The sequence below is a fragment of the Falco punctatus genome (assembly GCF_963210335.1).
Source record: "Falco punctatus genome assembly, chromosome: 2".
Lineage (NCBI taxonomy): Eukaryota > Metazoa > Chordata > Aves > Falconiformes > Falconidae > Falco > Falco punctatus.
Genome location: NC_137581.1, coordinates 24,893,396 through 24,917,298, shown reverse-complemented (window position 1 = coordinate 24,917,298; position 23,903 = coordinate 24,893,396). Strand labels below are relative to the sequence as shown.

Genomic DNA, 23,903 nt, shown 5'->3' with positions numbered 1-23,903 from the left:
CCTCACAGAAGTACTTTCAATCTATGCAATGTAATTATCTTAATTGTTGCAAGCGTACATGTTTGTATTACTGATTTGATATCGTTATTTGTGGTACACCCCCAAAAAAGTTAAGAATATCAATGCCCCCATGTACCTTGTTGAAACATACTAACTTAATTATACTGACTTGGCACATTACATTTAGTATAAAGTCAGGAAGATAATAAATGCGTATTTTTCTAATAACATCAAAGTCTAATATGAGCCATGTAGCAAAACTTGCCTGCATTCTCTTATTTGTCGGACAGCTTTAACAAGTTCATTGTTTTTCAGACACTCCAGCATGGACTGAATAGCTGCTTCTGTAGAATTGAATGTGGGCTCAGATTCTGTCGCCAGAGGTTCAGCTGCGATTGCAGCAGTAGCATCCTTAAGATTTTTCTTCAACTCACTCAGCTCTCTTGACATATTTAACAGCTGTTCCAAGGAGAAAGATGAGAGATGGGTATTTTCATTCTCCATAGGCACCAAAGGGAATAGGTATTTCAAGTCTGTTCATACTACGTTGGATGTACACATTATGGAAAAGACTCTAGTTTTACACAAGGACATTTCTTGATCTCAGTGCTCTGTACAATATAGGGAAAACACAAACTACAGATTTTTAAGCTCTGTGCTTCCTTTAACCCTATGCAAGAGCACAACAATCTCTTATTTTTCATCCCTGCTACTTTTCATATATCTTAGTTGAAAAGTTTGAGAAAGCATATACTTCTAGCAATGATGATGTTACTCATTTACAAAACACATGCAGGATCTGATATGATTAACAGATGGACAGGAATTGTATAACCCTTTGCCAGGCTGAAAAGTTAATAGGGCACAAGACTCATAAATCGCTCATAAGTGAACAGTTCATTTCTAAAGATCTACCTTTTCATGCCCATACATGCTAAAAAATAACCATTGTCACATGAACTAACAATGGAAATCCCTTTGAATAATTATGGCTCCAGCAAAACATGCAAATTTCATGGTGAAACAGCTATTCCTTGTATTACTGTTCCCCAGTTTCATAGGCTGCATCATGTATAACAGTGTAACTGTAAAATACAGTTCAGAGATCAATTATCTTATAAGGAACAAAAAATATTCCTAAAATTTAGATTACTCTAAGACTAGATGCCTACTGTCCTGTCTTCTCCTGAAAGTGAACAGCCCAATCACACTACAAGCCAGCCTTCAGAACAGTTCCTAAGTATTCAAATTCTTTGTACTACTACAGCACATCTGATAAATAAAGCCTTTCCATTTACAGAGAATCTTTAAACTACTAGAATCTGTCATAAAATACATTTTATAGCTTCCAATTTTGTTTTACAGCTACAAGCAAAGTACAATAATTTCTTCCCCTCAATAGTTTAAAATATGTACACCTTATGAGGAGAAAAATAAATATGGAATGGCAAGTTAAATCTTTCCTTAAATGACAATCATCCAACTTACAGTGATCACCTCAAAGATCTTTCAAGGTATTACGTATTTAATGCAATTGCTGAAAATAAATTACACTAACAGTATTGTTCTTGAGTTCTTTAAAGTAAGATACATAGATTTATCTAACCCCAAAAAGCTATCTGGGTCAAAAGTGATAGCGTGCTGTGTCAAAAATATTTAAAGTTTGTAAAAATCACAGAACTGAAGAGGCTTATGACATTAAGGTATTTCGTTAATTATATTTTTGAAATAGATTTAATACTGTTTGGAAACATTAAACTGAGTTTAATTTGTTTATCCAGAGAACAAGATCAGGCAGTACACTTGCAGTCAAAATACAAAGTAGTTCTACTTTACACATCTTTACTTGCTCAGGTAAGACAGGACACAAAACCATTTAATAGCTGTTTGTCAAAAACTGCTGCTGATGTTTCTAGTATAATGCACACACAATGGAGACAGTTTATATGGCTGGAAATTACAATACATTAGTCCAGCAAAACCCTTAATTTTGCATCCTTATTAAGATTAATTTACCAAATTATTTGGTTATTGCCATGCTAACAAGTGCTCGTGGTCTAAGCATCTCCATAAAGTTCAGATAAAATCAGTCATGATCTAGGAAAAGGCTATTTTCTGCATGTGTGAAGAAGGCTCATTGTCCCTAAAAATTAAAGCCTCAAATAAAATAAAATTAAATCACTTGCAGATTGTTCATACAGTGTGAGCCTTCCCTACATGTACAGTGTATGAGTGAAGTTAAGATTTCATATATCATACTGGTTTGTTACATACCTCTGGCATGGAACTGACTTCATGCACTTGTCCGATGAGTTTACAGTAGGACTGAAAAAGCAACAGCAGCTGGAAGTGCAGTTTATATAATCTCTGACACAGTTCCAATTGCTAAGGGAAGATTTCCAGCAGAAAAACAATTAATACAGATCAGCGAGTTGGGATAATTTTCAATAACTAATAAAATACATTGAGATAGTTCAGTTCTCGAAAACCATTATTTTACTGAAGTACGATCATGTACTATTTCAGAAAACAAGTAATGTTCTTTTTTCTACAGGTAAGTCACACAAAACATTGAAAATCAAAATTCTAATGGCTAGCTCTCACATAGCACACGTCAGCATCAATCTCAAAGCAGTTTATACAGGTTAGCTTCACTGTCTGCAGTTTGCAGCTGGAAAGCAGAGGCAGAATATGGGGGAAATTGCTGCATAGAACATAAAACTCTTTAAAACTTCAGAAATGGTCAAAGACCTCTTCTGAGAGGGTGAAAATCCAAGATAGAAGCAATGAAGTAGTTGTCCAAGAGGGTCAAAGCTTCTGCCTGCTTCTCTGAGGAAGAGAGGCAATAAATCCAGCCAGGAGTGGGAAGGGGGAAATGCCAGCTCTGCAACTTAAACCTCAGCTCATGGATTTTCCACCACCTTAAAGAAACCATACAACAGATGGATGGAGTTCAATGTGTAAGAGGGCATCCAGCTTCTACAATTTATTCTCCCGGATTAAGCAGATACTGTTCTATGAATATTAACTGGTTTCCTCCAGCGTAACGTGCAGCACCACGCAAAAGGTGTCAGACACACTGAAATAACATGCAATGGGCACATCTGCCAGAGAACTCAAGTTAATATGCTTATAGTTCTGGTGTCCATGTGTCTTATCAGGAAGGGGAATCTCCTGGTTCCACAGCTGGATCACAGTGGGGAAGGGAGGAATATTTAATCTTTGGCAAATTACAGAAGAAATGAAAATTCTGCAAGTAGAAGTCAGGAGGCCTCCTGAACCTTTGGCAGGAAAACCTTACAGACTTCAAAACATATTTGATTTGTTTTCTCTTACAGATACAGTGACCGTGACCAAGGCTGGGCTCCATGATCTTCCCATTTGCTTGAAGGAACCAGAGCAGAGTTCCATGCCAAACATGGCAGAAAAGAAGCAGCAGCTATTAATGTCTTTGCTTCCTTACAGCACTTCATACACGCTTAGCTACCAGCACGTACTTCAGCTGTTTGCTGAACAGGGCTCTGCAAATGCCAGCACAAATACTAATAAAAAGTACTTTAAAAATATTGTAAATGTTAACTTGACTGAAGTGTTTATTTACATATGGTTCAATATTTAAGCACCAGGGTTTTTATTAATAAGCCAAAATAAGAACCATATTCTTAGTGTTCCAGTTCCCCAGATTTCTGTACCAACGGGACAAGGCTGAGGGGCCAAGGTCGAAAGAGATGTTCATTGGCAAATTTCATCTTTGTTCGTCAGGGAAGGGTGGACACCAACTACCCATCCACCAACAGCCAGCCAAGGGCACTGCCAAAATCAGGCAGAGCCAGCCTCTCCTCCTGGAGGAGGTTTCTGGCGGAGAGCGGGAGCAGGAGGAGCTTGCCAAGGCAGCGGGTGCCAGCCTGGCCAGGCTCACCCTGCTGAAGGCCACGCAGACAGGGCTGCTTGCTCCGCCGCGGCAGCAGAGTTCAGCACTGTAAATCTGCCCGGTCTGAGCTCTCTGCTTCTGGTATCTGAGGCGGGCTGCTCAATGTTTGTTACTGGTGAGCAGGGTCAGAGTGTTCCTGCCCCAAACGGAAGGGAGGAATCCCACCAGACCTATGCCGCAGCGAAGACCCAGAGGAGCTGAAGGAAGGCCCAGCAGATCCGTGGTGGGGAAAAAAGGGAGGGAACAGGTGTACGACCTGCTAGGACAGAACTGACTTGTGGCCAAGAGAATGACGAGGCAGGGCATGAGGGACACTGCCTGTCCAATAAACCAGCCCAGAGGCCACTCTCTGTAACTCAGGTCATGCAGCACTGCCAGGCTTGCATCTGTGTGGCTAACCCCTCTTCTCCCAGAATAAAGAGTGGCTGTTTAGATACAACCTCTTGGAAATGGCTCTGTCTTCTGTGGTCAGGCATGTCACGGGCTGGCTGGCCCCCCAGCCAGCGGGGGTGCTAACCCACCAGCCGCAGCACCAGCCAGGGGGCACACGCTCGCTCCTGGTCCAGTTTGGGTCACTGGTAGGGACACAGCTTGAGGCTCTCCAGTTGGGATCAAATTCACTCTATTCACATTTTGGAGAACTCGCAACACTACAGAGCAGTTACATATATGTATACTTGAAGTTCAGGGAGTTAAAAATTAATTGAAAACAAGGGCACGGCATAACAGTTAAAAAAAATGAAAATCTCACGATAGCTTGGCACATAACACATGATTATTTTTTTTTAGTCTTTGGGGAATAGTAACTCAGTTTAATTCTTCTGGCTGCTAACCTGAATGAAGACAAACTAAGGTCAAATTGAAGACACAAGTTTGCCTCACTCAGTATTTAGCTACCATATCAAGTAACTCAATTTTTATTCTTCCTGAATAAGTGTTAGAAACCAATAGTGGTGAAGCTATTCATCACGATATAAACAAAATCTATTTGAAACAAAACTGTCAACTATATATTGGAGTTTTTCATTAGGACAATTCGAAAATTCTGAGTTTTAAAATAACAAAACCTTTTATCTTCCACTTCAGCATATCATATACATTCAAAGGCTTGACTTCTTAAAAAAATATGTAGAAGACCATTTAAAACAGCATATGAAGGTGTCAGAATTTTTGGACAGTATTTTTAGATTTCACAAAACACAGCTTAGTAAATTATTTTAATCACTGCGTGTATTCTACAGGAAAATTATAACAAAAAAGGAAAACATGCTTAGAAGTAAAACAGTAAAATTGGGGTGTATTAGTCCATCTACAGATGGACAAAGAATATGAAAGAACTTCAACTTACTGCAAGAGATTCCATTTGCTACACAGCAAGCATGGCACAGGAGAAAAGGAAAGGAAAGAAAGTATAGTGTCAGTGTAATGCATGCAATAGGAAGCACAGCCCATCTTTAACAGCATAACTTGTCAGCAGTATTAGCAACGCTTGCCTCAACCTGATAACTGGTTGGAAATACCACATACAACATGCACAGCATTCTTATTAAAATCAAGCTTTAATTCTAATGGTAAATTCCAATCTAGATATCCTCAGTTAGATTTTCAGATTTATTAGTTTTGATTTATCCCACTCGGTAGCTCAGGAATTTACAGTGAAATTATGTTAGAAAACTCTTGAAATAATACTTTTATGTAAATTTGCTTTCTTTGTTATTAAAAAGAGCTCATATTGCAAAGTACTCAAAAAAATTAGGCACAGCGTTCAAGTGAGGAACAGAACTGAACTCTGTTATTTATGAATACTTCTATTTTTGGATGTAATAGATGTAATGAAATTTCTGGGTAAGCTTTTTGACTGCTGGGTTTATCACTTGGCACATTACAATGGAAACATTTTGCATGTAACTTCTAAGTTATTACTATCATAAAAAAAAAAATACAAATCCATGGAAAATACTAGTTCGGTTTCACTACATGGCAGTGCCACAAGCTGAGACAGCTTTGTATTCCTTCCTCTCACCAGTAATAATTCACTGATTCATAATTCTGGAGTTATCAAAATGTCAGCGTTAAGTCCTGTTGCAACAGTAATAAAAGTTCTAATTGATCTACATTAGCATTTCAAAGATTAGGTGACTAACTTCTCAAAAAAAATTTACCTCTGTTCTTTGCTGAGGACTAACATTTTCACGCTGTGTACGTCTAATGCAGCTTTCCTTATTTATATATATTACATTCTCATGGTATTTTAGATGAACAGAGTCATCATGTAAATGCCATAACTAACAAACACAATGACATCTGCCCAGTTACAGCCTGATGTCTGTGCATATATGCACATGGTGTTAATAAACATTTTGAATTTTTGTTAAAGTTATTTACCTTACCATCAATACAAAAGCAGCAAACACAGATATGTGAAATAACGCTAACTTTGTATAGCCTAATGAAATATTTCCGTCTGTCTTCTTTCCATGGGCCTTATTATTAAAAAATATATGAAAAGTATTGTCCCAAATCCTGAACTACTCTTCTATAAAACCATGACAATCTAAGCTTTAAGCTCTTGTGATGATTAACTTTATGCCTTTACTATTGCTTGAATAGTTTTTTTCTTTTATTTAGTACCTTGAAAAAAAAACTTTGTATCTTAGCTTCCACACAGTTCACATAAATTAAGCTTTGTAAAGCTAAATTCAAACTAAGAAGAGGACAAGAGCAGACAGATACTGTGCTCTAGTAAACTCACAGGTGTGCTGACTTGTGTTTTTTAAATCTTGTTTGCCGCTGCCTCAAGCACCTCTGAAGTTTAGTGTGCCACTGAGTCTCATTGTGACTTTCAAAAATATTGGAATCCACACATAATTTCTAATTTGCCATGGAATTTACTTTAAAGAAGTGGTGGGGGTGGGTGGGTGGGGAGCAGCAAATAAGTGAATTCCATGGTTTTTTTTTTTCCAGAAAACTGTCTTTGTACTGCTTCCAAAAAAATGGGGTGGGGCAGAGGTTTCACATTACATGAAAAAACCTTCTTCATGGACATAAAATACACTGGATATAAAATCTTCCTAAACTACTGATGCTCAACTCCATATTGCTCTACAATTTCATGACTGTAACTTACCTTCCTCTTTTTCAGCATAAAATTAAATATTCCTTGGAAGTTGAAAAGACACTAATTATGGGACTAAGTGACATTTCTTTTAGTCCCCAGCAGCAAGGGCTCAGGTGGAATGATCCTAGCCTTCACTCTTCTTCTCAATTTCTAGTTTAATTCCTATAGTAAGGGAAGTGTTGTTTTAGGTTAGTCGATAGACGCTACACAGTTAGTGGTTTTGGCAGCTGAAAATACCAGAAGTTTAGAGTATTTGGATCACTTGCACAGTCCTTTATGCAGCTAGTAAATGCTGCACGTAAGAAGGACACTCACCCTAGCAGCAAGCAACACTCTGATTTAGTTTTTTATTGAGACAGAGAATTACTGTTCTGTACTATCAGCAGACGAGGAAGACAGCAAAGCACTGATCTTTAGATCATGGGCCTTCTTACTTCTTTCAAGGAATCATTTTTACATACTGAAAAGAGATGAGAGTTACACAATTATTTCTCAAGACATTAACACTTCACTGGCAACACAGTCTTCAGTCATTTATTGGCACAGGAGAGTCCCACTGTAAGCAAGTAACTGCTGCATGTAAGGGGTTTTAATTCTAAGTGCATTTTTTCAGGTATTCTATTTGACTTGACATGCCAGCAGACAAAAGCTTTTCCCACAATCTAAGAAAGTGGGTATACATATAAAAATTTTTATATCAGAGGGGAAAAAAAAAGAGACACAGCATATGCTGTGCATTCTTAAATACCCACTGGACTTGAAGGATAGTAGAAACTGTTCTGTCTGGAGAGAGCTAAAACACAGCTGTGTTCCTCCTTTAGAAAAGCTGCCTACCCAGGCTAATTTTACCTCATTGTCAATCCATGGATGGATTTGTCAAACAGCAGTCAGATAACTGATTACTGATTATTAAGAATTTCTGTTTTAACAATGAGACTCACTGTGCCTTGAGCTTTACTGTAACTCAACTCCAGATGACTATGGTGTGCACCTCCAGCCTTGTTGGTGGCCTAGAGTAATTGAACCTTTAGCCACCGGGAAAGTCATAGCAACAAGTACATTCTGGATTTTGGGGGCAAATTTTTATGGGGTGCAGCATGTTTTAAACATCCATTAACAGTTTGAGTTTGCAAAGCACACATCCATTAGCTTGTGGTGAGCTTTGGGATGAGCAAGTTTTAAGAAAGGTGTATAGTGACTTCAGACTTAGAGAGTAAACTGAATGTCTCATTAGGCTATAAAAACTTATTTGAATCAGCAGTGCTAATTGACAAGGAAAATAGGATCTTCCACTTATCACTTCTCCAGAAAAAAAATTCAAACAAAACCAGTCTTTGACTGGACTGAAAAAATCCCTGTGTAGTAAGGTTGAAGATAGTACCGATAGCTGTACTTATCTAAGACTGTTACACCTGGACAGACAATATAGTAGTAGGTGCAGTTATCTTTTGTCTATAAATTGACTCCTGTGTGCTTGAGACTCTCTTGCTCAATGTAGCATCAAAGCTTACAAACCACAGACAAATCCAAACCATGTAATCTGTTGCAAGAATAACAGAGGGGTGGGAGAAGACATTCTGGGACATTAAGCTTTTACCCGATTTCAGAAAAGTTGCTAGCACTAGCAGCTGACCTAGACAACTTTTATTTCAAGCTTCTTTAATGTCAGAATAAGCAATTTTTGCTTTTGTCCATTTTCAGTAACTGTAACAATGGTCAACAAATTATGTGCAATTATTTTGAAATAAGATCTGATTAAGAGAAACCAGTGCCAAGTTAGTTACCAGCGTCAGCAGGCATTTGTGATGCAACTGCTTGTGCTAATGTTGAATTTGGTCTGTCTCATCTGTAGAGGGGACTATAACAGCTTTTTACCAGGTGAGGAGCCCTGAGAATCTATGATTTCTGCCTTCTGTAGAGCAAGGTGTTGTTTTTAATTCCTTACAATTATTTCTGAAAGTTTTCCAGAAGTAGTCTGGGTTTGCGCTTATTTAAGCATTTTTTTTAGGCCAGAAGTTTTCAGCAGAATTTCAGGCCCTAGTCTAGACCTCAATGAGTTTAGTATTTTAGGCTGGCTCCCTTGTGACTACCACTGTAAGACAGATCTTTTTACCTACAATTATTAGATTCTTTAGCCTTTCAGGTTGAGAGAGAAGAGGAGAGGAAAGATAAGAAAACAAATACTTGCCAGTCTAGGAGTAATTTTTTCTTGTCCCTTCCTAATACATTTCCTTAGTTTCCCTGGACTCTTCCTCCCATTACACTTCTGTTGAATAAACAGATTGTTCCTTTGGGAAGAGCTGCTTCAATTGACAGGTAAATGAGAAGGGGAAGAAAAGAAATATGCCTGTTGATCAAAGACCTACCATCCTGTCAACTTCCAAGGAATAATGCATTTCAGGCTGAAGGAACAATGCTGGGGAGAAACCAGGCATTTTTGAAGGAGTGAGAAACCCTTCTTTTCAGTCTGTTTGACTGGCAGTTAAAAATACTAATCCTGGCTTCACAAAACACACATTTAATTCTGAAAGAGAGAACACCTAGTTAAAAAAACGACACAAGTGGAACATGACATTTTCTAACTATTAGATGCATTTAAGGCCAGCTATATGAGCTCAGTTCACAGTTCATTCCTTCTCAGCATTCTTTCTCTACTTTTTCAAAAAAGAAACAATGTAGATGACCTGCAAGATGTGTGATCCTCCATCCCATTCTACAGGTTTCCAAAAGAAGGATGAAGAGCATTAAGTTAAGCTGTATACAGCAAAATATGTAACACTGCAGCCACAAGCCACTGTGTTGTCCATCAGTGGGAAGAGAAAGCCCATGCACGTTCCAATAGCTGCACCTCCCTACATATACTTTATCTCCCTTCACAAGAGGTAGTAGCATGTATTCTAGGTCTCTCTTTTTTAGATTTGAGAATCAGTCACTTGTAACTTCCCTGTACACCTTTACAATTACAAAGGAGACAGCATCTTATTTAAAAGCATTGGAAGGTATCTGTAGCTTTTGTTGGTGTCAGTGCCAGATGGGGGAAGATGTAACAGGTTTCACACTGCCTTTGATTGCAGCCAGAGGACTTATTAGCAAATTAGATTTGCTAATAAGGTCAAGGAAGCCAAAAATGCAGGAATGGCAAAGGACTTGCATTTCTTGGGAAATGGCATTAAAAAATAAAAATCAAGGAAGTTCAAAGACAGGAAGACAAATACATAGAGGTTGGGAAAGAGGTTAAGATAGAAGAAAATAAAGTGAATTGGGGGAGAAGACAGACAAACTGAAACCAACATAAGAATAAAACAAGGTATTTGAAAAAAAATGTTATAACAGGCAACTGTGTGTTCTGAAAAGATCATCATTATCTTTTATAGGTTAAAAGTACATGGAAAGAGGAGATGCCACTTTTTTCTAAATGCTGCTTCCCAATTTTGGCTAATTCTTTCCAGCATCCTCTTTTTTCCTTCCCTCCATTCTTTTTCCTCCAAGAGGAAAAAACCCACAAAATAACATCTCTCAACTCATTCTATATAACTCAGATACCAGCTTTTTCCTATATTTAGTATATCAAGTAACAGGAATGCCTGCTGATGGTGCTGATTTCTGAAAAGATTGTTTCTTAACTGGAATCAACACACTGAAAATATATATATTTATGTGTATGTGTGTGTGTGTATATATGCACATGTAAGTGTATTTCAACCAGGCAAGTCTGGCTGTTGGACAGACCCAGTCTGTAACAGCTGTAGATAAAATGGGTGTAATGCGGAAACACAGTACACCAGGAATGATTTTCAGAGACACTGTGCTGTGGGAAACTGCTGCTGCAACATCTTTGCAAAAGGAAGACTATACACAACCCAGGCAGGGTTAGCTGTGCTTCCTCGTCTAGACTAGGAAGGCAGAAGTATTTCCTCTGAATACTTCCCATTTCCTGTGGACAGGACTGAGGCAACAATACCTTCAAGCCTTAAGAGTGAAAACTGGGTTATGCCCAAGTCTAGCAGAGAGACAAGAAGGAAGTACGGCAGGCTCTTGTGGGTCCAAGAACAAGATACATCACGCATGTCACTTCACAGGAAAGAAGTAATACTGCTCATTCATTACCTTCTCTTCTGAGTCCCCTGGCTGGCAGGTGATAACTCCATCTCGTGAGCCCCCAGCAAACGTTGCTTTGCAGTTTGCAAGCCACTGTTTTCAGAGAGAAATTAAAAGAAGATATGAATAAGACCTATAGTTTGATTTGAAGAAAGGTAAGCAGTATTTTAGTTTCATAGCACGTAAACAAATAAAAATTTGCAATTGCACTTTTTGTTCACACAGACTGTGACAAATTGCTTTGACTGTAATTTAAAAAGTGTATTCCTGATTTGAATCAATGCAAAATACAGTTTATTACATTCTTTACTCAAGTACAAACCTACCTCCTTTGTAAACAAGATCAAGTATTTGAAATGCATAAACCAAGAAAATTAATTGACTACTGAAAGTTAGAAAAGAGAAGACTACAAATATTCAAGATGCCAGTGTTTTTAAAATTAAGGGATAAAACACCTACTTTTTAGTTCTGGTTCATATGTTCAGGAAGTAACATTTAATGAATCTAGTATCTGAAACATGTTTTTCTACTGAGTATTAGTTTAAACAGATCTGAGTGTATCTGCAGTCCCTTGACACAGCATAAGTGTACACATATACAAAACCAAGAACATAACATAATCCAGCATACCGAGAGCGTTGCTTCTTTCCTGTTGTTGTATGTGTCCAGGTACTCCTGCAGTTCTAAAACACTGAACTTCAGCTTTTCAAGAAGGCCACAAGAGAGCAGCTGGAGAAATGAAATCAAAAGGTCTAGTAAATGTCACTAAAAAAGAATAAAAATATTCACAGAGTAGAAAGTATAGTAAAGATCTTGCAAAGAATACTTAGCTTTACAGACACTAATACTGAAAAATATTTCTATTTATGCAAAAATACACATAAATAGAATACTATACTGAAAAGTCGAGCAAAAGTTGCACCTACAATAATGTGGAATTGAAACAGTGTTTGTGTTTAACAGGTTTGCAGAGGACTTCCCTTAAATAAAATACTGCACAAAGTTTAACTAGTTGATCTCCACAGCTCTCTGATGATGTAAGGCACAGCTCTCCCACAGTCACAGCAGTGGGCCCAAGATTACACTTTGCAAGTTGCTACCTCTACAGTTCTGTGTGAGGCCACACCGTCCTGATGCTGTTGGATGAACATGGGGCAGAATGAAAGCAATGGGAAGGGCCATCTCATTCATTCCCTAATATATATTTTTATCATCCAGCTCATATCACAGTTGACTCAAATGAAACCATTAAATCTATTATTATCTTTCATGCTGAACTATGTAAAAAACAGCTTTTCCTTTTCCATTTGTGGAGCCAACTGCGTCTGGTAGGCACCTGTTTTATATTGGGCTTTGGTGCACAGGCTGAAAACATCAGAACCTATGATTCTGTATCGCCCATCTGCCAGTACTTATCTAATAATATAATTCAGAAAATTAGTGGAAATATGGTTAAAAACAAGAGATAAAAACTAGAGGTAGGAGGTGAGTACCTTTTTGACATATCTGTTCAGGAGCTGCTCAAAAGTGAAACTGCCAGTAAAATAACACACTGCAATGCAGCACATGCCTTTTGAAAGGAATATACTCACTGTTTCTGCATCTACAAAAAGGGTGGGGCATTCTGAACATGATGTTAACATCTGAGAAGACCTCACAAACTTGGAGCCTATTCCTCGTAGGTTGTCTCCCAAGTAACTAGCTGCATCACAGGTTAGGAAGCAGAATCTTTTCTGAATATTCTGCAACACAAAATACAGCTTATTACCTTCTTTACTCAAGTACAAGCTTCTTTCCTCTGTAAACAAATGGCATGCTTTTTTCCTTCAGATAATAACGTGCAAAAGAGAACATCTCCCTGTGGAGAACTGAATGACAAGGATACTGAGTAATAGTTACTATGCTGGAGACAGTGTACAGCTGGGCAGCTGTGAAACTAATTACAGAATTCATAAGAATCTACTGCTGAAATACATTCTTTCTTGTAAAGATGATTCAGTCTTTATAAAGCCTTTTACCCACAGGTAGCTTTTATTCTTGGCTGTACAGAGTTAACAGAGTTGATCAGCACATTACTTTTTCTGCCCATTCCGGGCATTGTTTTGTTAGTATTCCATGTCAAGTGGCTAATCAGATAATATAATGGACATGCTAATGCCAAACAGCAGCATGGAAAAATCAGAAAAAACCTTTTGTTTTCCTCTGTGGGAAAAACCTTCTTACTAAAACTTTTCTGCTGCTTGGTAGGACTCCAGAAATACTGCATTGCATCCGGGAATTATTATTCTCAGAAGACTTTTTTGATGTTTTGAGTCCTAAACCAGCCTAGTCTTCCAGAAACATTCTAGTGTTGATACTTTCTTTTCAGTGGCTAATACGTAAAGTGAATAATAAATAAAAATAATATATTAGTCTTTCAGGAACTGAAATAATGATATTGATAAATACACAGCAGGTTTCACTGCCAAAATATACCTCACTAAGGCCAACTGCTCAGCAGGTGGGAGTACCAACTGCTCAGCAGGTAGGAGTAACATGAAAATATTTTTAAAAATAAAAGTATGCAACATTTTTACATGATTGTAATAGGCATTTCTCTGAGAAACATAAGTTAGGGTGTGTATCACCGCAAGCATGCCTCACTGGAGAGAAATGCTTCCCAAATACCAATCTGGATGACAGACATATAAATAGCCTGTTACCACTCCTACACCGGAGCACTGAAGTTAAGTACCTAAAATCAGGTATGCTGAATTCAGACTTTATTGACAATGGAATCTGCTGGATTGAATGATTTTTTTATTTAAAAGCTACATAAGCCCTCATGTTGTAGGTAGGGTATACACTACCAATAATTGATAAACTGGTTAAAGAGAAACTGCCTTTACAGACTAATCTCATAACTGCTTATTAGTGAATCTCTCTCTAAAACATTTGAGCACAGTTAAGATTGGATAGATTCATACTTGTCTTACTATAGGTTTCTACCATCTTACTTCAACACAGACACAAAGCACTATGCATGTCACTCAGCACATGGTTTAGATTCTCTGCTGCACCGAGTCTGTAGCAGAGGCAAGAGGCTCTTCTTACTAACTACCACCAAAATGATTATTTTTATGAGTAACTAGCAGAATCATCTGACTCATAGGCCTTGGCGACAGTTGGGAGATTTACTGCTACGATGTCTTCTGAAAAGAAAGATACAGTCTAAGTCTTCGTGAAATTGTTGCTATAGATCTCTAGAAAGAGATCTAGATTTGATCCTAACCAACAGAAAAGAGCTAGCTGAGACTGTAAAAGTGGAAGGAAATTTAGAAAGACAGATTATGGAACAGAATCCAAGAGATGTTGGTTGAAAGGGACCTCTGGAGAACATCTGATCCAGCCTTCAACTTGAAATGGGACTATTGCCAACACTAGATCAGGCCAGCCATGGCTTTGTCTACCTGAGTCTTGAAAGCTCCAAGGTCAGAGCTTCCTCAGGCTCTGTGGGCAACCTGTTTAGGTGCTGCAGTGCCCTCCCAGGGAAAAGTAATTGAGTTTATGAAACTAAGGCAGTGGAGAGACAGATTACAGAAATAATACAACCAACTTCAGTGCATTCAGAATTTGCAGGAAGGAGCCATTAAATAACTTCACAGGGAAAGGAGATAATGAGAGGTAGCCATTCCTTTAGGAAAAAAAAAATAAAAAGAGGGCAGAAGCACATGCTGCACGAAAGATAGAAAATATATCAAGACATACATCTGTCTATAATCACAAATATTAACTCAGGCAAATACTCATGCAAAAAAGAACAAAAAGTGAAACCGTGTTAAATTACTAACTTGGGTACAAAAAATAGCATGGCAATGTAAGCACAAAAATCAGAGAGGGAGATGCCAAATAAACTAGTAAGAGAAAGAGAGAATGTCAACAAGTAAACTAGAAATAATTAAGAGAAAGGCCAAGGAATCATAATGGAGAGAAATAGTTGCTAACAGATGCTGTTGAAAAGACTGATGTGTTTAATGCCTTCTTTTGCATTATTGCTCCCAGAAAAGGCATCTGTGTACAGGTAACAATGAGACAGGTGAGAACAGATTTTGCTAGTAATGGCTTGGATATTTCTACATCTTTGCAGGCAAGAGAAATTCATGCTATGATAGTTATAATACTGGGTAAAGAGTTCTAAAAGCCATAACAAATATCTTTGAGAACTCAAAGTACACAGGGTACTGCAAAAAAATTGAGGAAAGTAATTATCACAAAAAACCAAGAGCAAAAGAGTTAAACACAAAGTTCAGGAAGTGGGGGAACATGCAAGAGATGAATAATAGGCAATACAGATTTGGTCAGAATGAATCATATCAAACTAATTAATTTTCATGAAAGGCTAAAATTTTCTGTTAGGAGGAGAAGCAGTTGGTATGTTAATTGTTAATTCATTTACTACCTTAGAAACAAGGCAGAAAAAACCCAGTCTAGAGGTAACTAGGTGTGCAAAACCATATTCAGGAGTTAATTATCAGCAGCTCACACTCCAGTTGGAAAGATAAATTGAGTAGGATTCCACTGGAGACTATCTGAGGCACTAACAAAGTCATTATGAAAATACTGAGTAATGGAATATGCAACATGCTTATTAAATGCATGGACAGTTGAGCTGCGGGGTCTGGCAACTCCTTGGAAGCCAGAATTAGAATTCAGACTGATCTTGATACACTGGAAAAGCAGTGAAGGGAAAAGAAAGAAGGACAAAGTTGTACACCTAGGATGAAACAATCCACAAAGCATGTTCAGGATGGAGAATAACCAGGAAGGCAGAATTTTTTAAAACAAGATCTGCATACTAGACCAGGTTACAAGTGGGAAATAATTAACTGTATTCTACCGTACAGCAGATAGCAGACGGAAGTTTTTAAACAGGAATACCTTCTGCAAAATAGGCGATCATCTTATAGTCATTGGTAGTAAGAACTTATTTAGGCTGAAACACAGAACCTGCTCTTGCTTCTCAGACTAACCGAAGACAGCCCATACCAACTAGTGAGAAGTTGAGAAAACGTGACATATGAGGAAGACTGAAAAATCTGAAGTTAAGAAAAATTTGGGGTAGGTGAAATCGTGGTAGTGGTCTTCAAATATAAGCAGCAACTGCAGAGAAGAGAAGTACCACTGCGTATAGAGCAAGAAGCTATGGACATAAAACACAGAAAGAGAAGTTTACAAGTGATAAGGGGTAGTCCATTTCAAGCATCCAACTACCTTGCCTGGGAATGCTGTGGAGTTCCATCTGCACCTAAAGGTTAAGCACAGTCTAGAGGAAATGGTTAAGAAACGTTTGACCAGAATGGAAGTTATAGTTGATCCTGTCCTGGGCAAGATAAGGAACATGAACTCTTCAGGTCCCTTCCAGCACACATCTACTCATGTATTTTAACAGTTCTGGTTTATTTTATGAAAATAACTTCCTCAAAGCATTTCAGTCACGGCTTCATCAAAAGCTGACCAGTGTACTGTCTAGATTCAAGAAAACATTTTCTTCCTTTACTGCTTTCATTTTCAGATATTCATAAAAGCATCAATCTACAACTAAGAAGATAACAGTCTTGAAGAGTGTTTTAAAATATTAAAATGTGAAAGAATGAGAGACTGTACTTTGGTATCTATGTATAGTACTTAATTGCATATATTTATTTTGCAATTATATGGACTAGCATTTCTATAAGTTACCATCTCAGCTATGTCATTCTGGGTGCAGACTACAGTGTCTGAAATCTTTCAAGCAAGATCTGAATGCAGTATCTACTTTATGACATGGGACTACTGTAAATAATGCCAACTGCCAGCATATTAGGAATACATATATGCCTGTATATAGTTGCTGTGCTTTATGTCACTGTAAATAACAACAAAATAGTCTCAGAATATTTTCTTCTTAACCTCACATTTCCTCTACTGGTAAGAGCACTTTTCATAACAAAAGGGCACAATTGTGGAAACTACTTGCTAGCTCTCAAATCTACTTCTTTTGGAACTTGCTGGCCTGCTGGAAGACATTTGATTCGATGGAATACAAAGAGGAAGCCGTAAATATAATTCAGAGACCTCTGAGCTATGACTTGTTTATATCAAAAGCACTTAAATAATTTCAGGAATTTTAAACAAGTTTAGTGTGTTGTGGGCAAACAGCCAAGACGATACCATTAACATGATGCAGGCTGAAATGTAGGTGCCCTGGAAACTGCACTTCTTTCACTTCACCAAGTATTTAGTTGACAAGCTCCTCCAAACAAGGATTTTGTTTCACAGTTAAATATTTTGGCAGCACTTTGCGTTGCAAGCCTAGCACACATTGGGCTTGTTTCTGAAACTTCCTGTTGGTGAGGGTCAAATGTCTTTTAAGCTAGCGGATGAATAGCAAAGTTTGATGGTGCAACCAAAACACAATTCCAGACAAGCTGGGATCTTACAAAAAAAATCTGGGAAAATAATACTACTACGTTTCAACCCTGAAGAGAACAAAGCTATTTTTATTAACTAAAAATATGGCTGTGACTCTAGCTAGAAAATTCTGGTTTGTTGATACTATTACCATCTTTGATTTATTTTTTTTTTTCACCACTGTTATTCAAGTTTTGCTGTTACTAACATTTTTTTTGAGACCAGTATTGTATCTTTCTCCTGCAGTATCAACTGAAGAAAATGAGTAGGCTATCTTCTGAATATAGGGCAAGCACATCAGCAGACATAGTGTCTGCATGCCATGTTTTAGAGTTAAAAAGGTACTTTTAGAGTTAAAAAGGTACTTTACAGGTAATGTTTAGGTATTGTGTTACACAGCATCATTGATTTAGTTTTCAGAAGTGTGACACCAGTTCCTTTTCACCTCTTCAAAGAGAACAAACAGAACAAATAGCTCTCAGAACACTTAAACAGGGCTATTAACCTCTAGGACATAACAAAAGCTGAAATACACATCATGAAGAAAAACAGGACTAATTTTCAAAACTGAACTGTCATGCACTCAAGTCAGTACCGTTTTTTTCCTTCCAAACAGTTCTTTATCAGTGTTTAAAAGAAAGTAAGGCACCCATCTTTACAGTGGTGTAAGGTTTAAAGCAAGAAACTCTGTAGCTAGAGAAGACGTGCAATTAACTCCAGTGGGGCACAGAGGAAACAGGATGCAGAAGAGAATCTTATTGAATGATGCTTCTTTCTTATAAGGATAATCTTAAAGATATGAAAAGATCTTAGGATTTTATATTTATTAGTGGGGTACCCATTGCTAATAAAAAATTGTATACCCTGAGATCATGGGTACTTAAATTCTACATGAAGTTGCCTGGCTGCTGTGTACATCGCTGCAGCACGCTAAACATACTGCAGCTGCCTCATATAAAGCAAGAGAAACAATTAAAAAAGGCTTTAAAACTAATTACAGGTAGAAACAGTCATTCCTTAGAACAGCTTTTACATTTGACTCCTTTTTTTCCCTATCTTTTTGCAAGAGTCTTATCTTTGTGCGCATACAGTGTTAGAAATGGGAAAGGTATTTCTAGTCTTCAGACTCAGGCTGTGGAATTTATATTACATGATGGCAGCTGGATATTTCTGTTCAGATGATCAGGTACACAATATTTAATACAGTTGACATTTACATGGGCATGGTCAGATTTCAACAGTTTGAGATGAAAGAACAGATTAACAATGGTTTGAGATGAAATGGCTCTTTCCTGTCTCTTGCCGTTATTTTTTCAGGCTGTTTGTAAAGTACTGAAGAAAATACTCTTTAAAGTGGATCCGTATTTTATAACATTATCCCCAAACCTTCAAGTATGAGATACATACTGGTTTTATGACAAAACTGGTCCTAGAAGACAGTTCTGCAGGAAAACCTAGTACAGTAATTCTGCAGCATGCAAAATTACAATGGTTATATACCTAGCAGTTCATTACTGGTACTACCATAAAGAACCATCCTAACAGCCACAATCTAAACATTTTGATTTTGCATCTTAAACTTATTTCCTCACCTTAAACAGGGAAGAGAACACATGAAATGTATAAACTGCACAGGAACCATCGGAGTCGCACATGAGCTGGTTGATATGACTACGCCAGGCTTCTTCTGCATCATCACATGCTGCTGGCTGAAATGCAGCAAGGATGGCAGAAAAAAACGGTGAGGGAGGAGGGGAAGCATTTCGATCAACATCTCCAAAACTAAAGGAGAAAAAAAAAATACAACAAGCCCGTTATGAAAGAAGAATACCAAGAAAGTGGCAGATAAATTACTCTGTAACGGAGATATAATCACAGGACAAATTACAGCACCTTTCTAAAAATATTAATGGACTTTCAAATTACTTTTGAAGGATGGCAAAATGTTGGCTACAATGCAAAACCCCTCCAAATCAGAATCCTTATCTTCAGGCCACTAGCATCTCAGAATACTTGAATCGTTTTATCCTACGATTGTTCAGAGGAAGAAGGCTGAAACTTCACAGGAGGATGAAGGCCATGAAGAAAACCTCTTTTAGCAAAACTTGGTTTTAGTAATGTAGAGCAGAAATACTGAGAACAATCTCACCGAGTACCAACATTATATATACTGACCTGTTTCGTTTCCCCCCAAGGGAATGGATTGGAGAAGACCCATCCCTTCTCCACACTGTTCTTAGGACAGAGCATTATTCTGGCACTCCACAGTCAGTGAAACAGGCTGACTACCATTTTTAAAGGGCACTAAGCTACTTGATCTTGTGTGTTATCCTTTGGGACGGAGAAATAACTTTCTATGGCTCCCAAGAACAGGAACTTTGGTTCTGAAACATGTGGCACACAGACAGGGAGCGAGCGTCTTTATAAATCCTAATTCTTTCCATAAATATGGGCTAATTGCAGTCTACTCAGCATCCAAAATCTGCAAGAGCTCCATAAGGCATGGAAAAATCTTGATGCCTTGTTGCAACATATACTGGGGTCCAGCCACACTCGCCAGCAGCCTCAAGAGTATACAGATGGGATTTTTGACAATATTGTGACTTACTTATGACCCGTAAGAAATCAGAAAGATTAATGCATGGCTGATCTGCTGAACAGCTAACTAAGGAGTATTTCCAATACTGTGAATCTTTAAAAATCCTTTTTCTTCCTTTTGATTAGATATATTACATCTATAATGACTAACTGCACAGATGTATATAAAAAAACGTATCTTGTTCTTCCTTGAAGATCTTGGGGGTTTTTTTGAGTTGTATGATAAATATGCAGGTAATTACGTAATTGTCTTCTCACTGCTCTAAATTTAGGAAAATTTTGTAACTCCTGTGGGCAAAACAGCCATTCCATTAACTTGTTACCACTTTGCCGTACAGTGTAAAACAATAAAAGAACTTGCATGAATAATAGCAAGTACCTAGCAAGAGCAAATTGTTCCAGCCTGTCAACTTTCTCTTCGGTCTCTGTCATATCCAGACTAAGGCTATCACTGCATTCGAACACTCCAGGGAGTTCATTTGTAGACCCCGAAAGATCATCCTCATGGATTGCTGTATCTTGTTCTTCATGTACAGTTTCAACCTAGGGGAGTGAATGATGATGTCTTAGAAAAACAGCAAATTAGTAAGTTAATTCCACTAATAAATAGAAAGCATTTAATGAAAAAATCCACCTGACAACATGTTAAATTGCACAGATAAAAAGCCACAGATCATAAATTACATGCATCAAGTTATACTTCTTCAAAAATACCGTATTTGCTTAACTTATTTTCTTGGATCAGTATTATTTTTAAGGCGTTTTTTCAACTTGATTTGTCTAGAGAAGAATTTCAGATTTCAATGCATTTGGCAACATAGCAAGGAGTATTTTTTCAGGAAAAACAATAGCATTCTTGTTACTGTCAGGCTGTCCTTGTCACTTATCACTTTGTAGTGTCCAAGAGTGTATTAAAGCCTCTTAAAATTGAAAACTATCACTGTCTGAAAGACTCTGTGCATGTTTTGAATTGATAATTATTTTTAGCATGTAATTTACATAATAACTTCCATTCAAGAGGAATCCAAAGCATTCTACAGGCCATTAAAAGGATTATGTTTCCATTATTTCCTTCCTTTTTCATCCACTAGCACCTAAAGGTTTTGATTTCTTTTTGAAACTTTCCAGTTTCTCTTGCATTTTTAGTCTGAACAAATTTTGTTTCAGTTTTAATCTTTTAGCTTTTGTCTGTATGATCCACAGCATCCTGCAAAGCAGTTCTTGTAGGGATGACTGCAGTGGGTAGCTCAAACTCTATCTTTTTTGGGGGGGGGTATCTTGTAAGGTGTGAGTTTATGCACACAGGTACATGTGCATGTACATGTGTTGGGAGCTGCTAGGGAGGGAAATCTGTGGCAAGTGGAATTAAAAGAGAAAAGTGTCCCTCTGCAGCTCACAGACCTGCTTGGATCCTACCGATAAATTCTGTCGATTTGTACTTCTAAAACTTAAACAAGACTCATATCACAAAGGACAGCATCAGAAATTAAGTAGGAGAAAGGTTTTTTTGTTTGTTGTTTTCTAGGTGAAAGGGACAGGAATATTCCTGAGTTCAGGGTGGATGAAATGAATCAGGGTACAAACCATGTTGAAAAGAGAAATGAAAGCTATATAGTTAAATCACCAGAATAGGAATCAGAGCAGCTGACAAGAAGCATAAATGTTTCATGCTTCTTCAAGAAGTAGTTAGTATCAACTACTTTCAAATATGAACTATTATCTTGAAAGAACCATCGGTTTGTTCACTGCAATGATGGTATTTGTATAAATAAAACACATTTTGATGTGATAGGGTAAGCGAGGAAAAAGGAGGAAGCAAACACCTCCCAGTCACTGGACTACAATATGATGCCCAAAAAGAAAAAAAAAAAAGTTACCTCCAAATATTCATGCAGGATTGGAGTACACTTCCAGAAACTGTTCAGTTTAGATAACTTGAAAAATATATAAAATAGCATCATCTGAATCTTTGTATCCTTCATAGCATTATCCATCACTGCCTTCGAATCCTTTATAAATACTACCTTAATTATTGTGATGACTATCTTTACCAGCCATTAACAATAATACCTGGATTTTGGCACTGAAACATTTGAGAAGAGGCTTAATCAGTCTGTTGCTCTCATTCACTGCATCTATTTAAAAGCTGAAGTGGTGTTTTGTTTGCTTATAATGTGACAACTGAACATTTTTGAACAGCCCTGAAGTAGTAACAAGAATTTTCCTCTGCATTGCTGACATATCATCAGCTGTCTGAAAATAAGAACTCAGAGGAAAAGAGAAACAGCAAAGAGTTCAGATTTTCTATTATAAAATAAGTAAAAACTATTTAGGTATAAGTTTCAAGTTTTCTGTCTAAAAATTTGATTGCTTCTTCCTTTAAGTAAGTATAAACCCAGGCATTTTAACTTTGTTTCTACTGACTCAATTTTGTTTTCAGTAAAAATACAGAAGCATAAATACCAGAAGAAAATATCTTTGATGCAAAGAACACTAAGAAGGCATTCTGTATAAAGCTTATAAATTCAAACATGTCTGTAACACTTGTAAATCCCTGTCAACTTGGGTTATGTATTTCACCAATATCAATCCTGTACCAGGACTAGCTGAATTTGCCTGTCAGTCCCAAAAGAGACTGCTGTGATTTTACATTTTTTACTTATTTACTTTTTCCAGAGCTTTTATTTTTTGATGAACACTGGCACATGGTTATTATGACACGAAAGGAATTTTCACACTAAAGATTCTAAGACCCCAGGCAAATATGAAACTCATGTACTATCATTTGCAAGTCTTCATATACATACAGACCAACAGCTGCTGCAGCTTGACGCATGAAACTAGTCACCACCTGCAAACACATCTGTTCTGACTGCAGCTTCCTGAACTGAAATTCAGCCAACTTCTGCTGCTTATGGTTGTTAAATGGTAACCTGTCTACTAACAGTTGTTTTGACAAAACATCATGAGTTTACCTTTTCCACAGCCATTATTTTGAGAGGTTCCCCTCCTTTCCTATCCTTACCAACGTTTCTGTCCTCTGGTCCCTTATTCCTCCTGGGGAAGTTTCTGACACAAAAAAGCTGTTCAACATTCAGGACAATTCCAACCTCCTTTTCTATGACCTCTTCACTAGAAGTTTCCATTACTTCTGTTATATGCAGTGCTAGCAGTACTGTATCAATTTTTTGTATGACTGCATTCAGAGGGGACCAAGGGTAAGAACTGGCCAATGATTACACAAGACATGTTCTTCCCCTGCTCCATTCTCTTACACTGCCTTTTCTGCAGAAGCTACCCAATCTAGACATGACAGAGAAAGCTTTACTGGTAAGGCAACAGGGTCATAAAACCACTAATCTCTCTCCCACACCCCACCCCAGTTTATATTTCTGGAGAGACATTGAGAAAAGTAGGTTCATCTGATCTCCCACAAAAAAGTATTATCAAAGAGAAAATAAAGAAGCCATCCCAAAGCTGATAATAATTTACCAACCTTACTCTATGTGCATCTTCTGATACAACTGTGTGAAATAAACTGTGCTGAACATGGTTGTTGTAGCCTTGCAAATCCTGCCCCCTCCGCCACCCCAAGATGGCTTAGTATTGTGGTAATGAATTTAAAATTTCTGAGTGTCTGCCAAAATGCAAGAACTGAATCCAGTGCACACAACTGCACAATAGGTTCCCACATACAAAATATCTCAGAGAATACATGCGTACACCCA

General features: G+C 37.6%; 1 protein-coding gene across 6 annotated transcripts in view; it reads right to left on the bottom strand.

Moving 5' to 3' along the window:
• Positions 1-23,903, bottom strand: part of FRY (FRY microtubule binding protein) — a 217,527-nt gene that overhangs the window by 1,816 nt on the left and 191,808 nt on the right. For 5 of the 6 annotated variants that reach the window (XM_080377495.1, XM_080377492.1, XM_080377493.1 and 2 more), the window contains exons 54-61: positions 20,555-20,718; positions 19,170-19,359; positions 12,741-12,890; positions 11,779-11,877; positions 11,157-11,240; positions 5,280-5,297; positions 2,275-2,385; positions 266-459 (exon numbers count right to left, since the gene is read on the bottom strand). In XM_080377495.1, coding sequence (XP_080233621.1) covers positions 266-459; positions 2,275-2,385; positions 5,280-5,297; positions 11,157-11,240; positions 11,779-11,877; positions 12,741-12,890; positions 19,170-19,359; positions 20,555-20,718 — 1,010 coding nt within the window. The remainder of the gene's footprint in view (positions 1-265; positions 460-2,274; positions 2,386-5,279; positions 5,298-11,156; positions 11,241-11,778; positions 11,878-12,740; positions 12,891-19,169; positions 19,360-20,554; positions 20,719-23,903) is intronic. The other variant, XM_080377491.1, reaches the window with a different exon arrangement.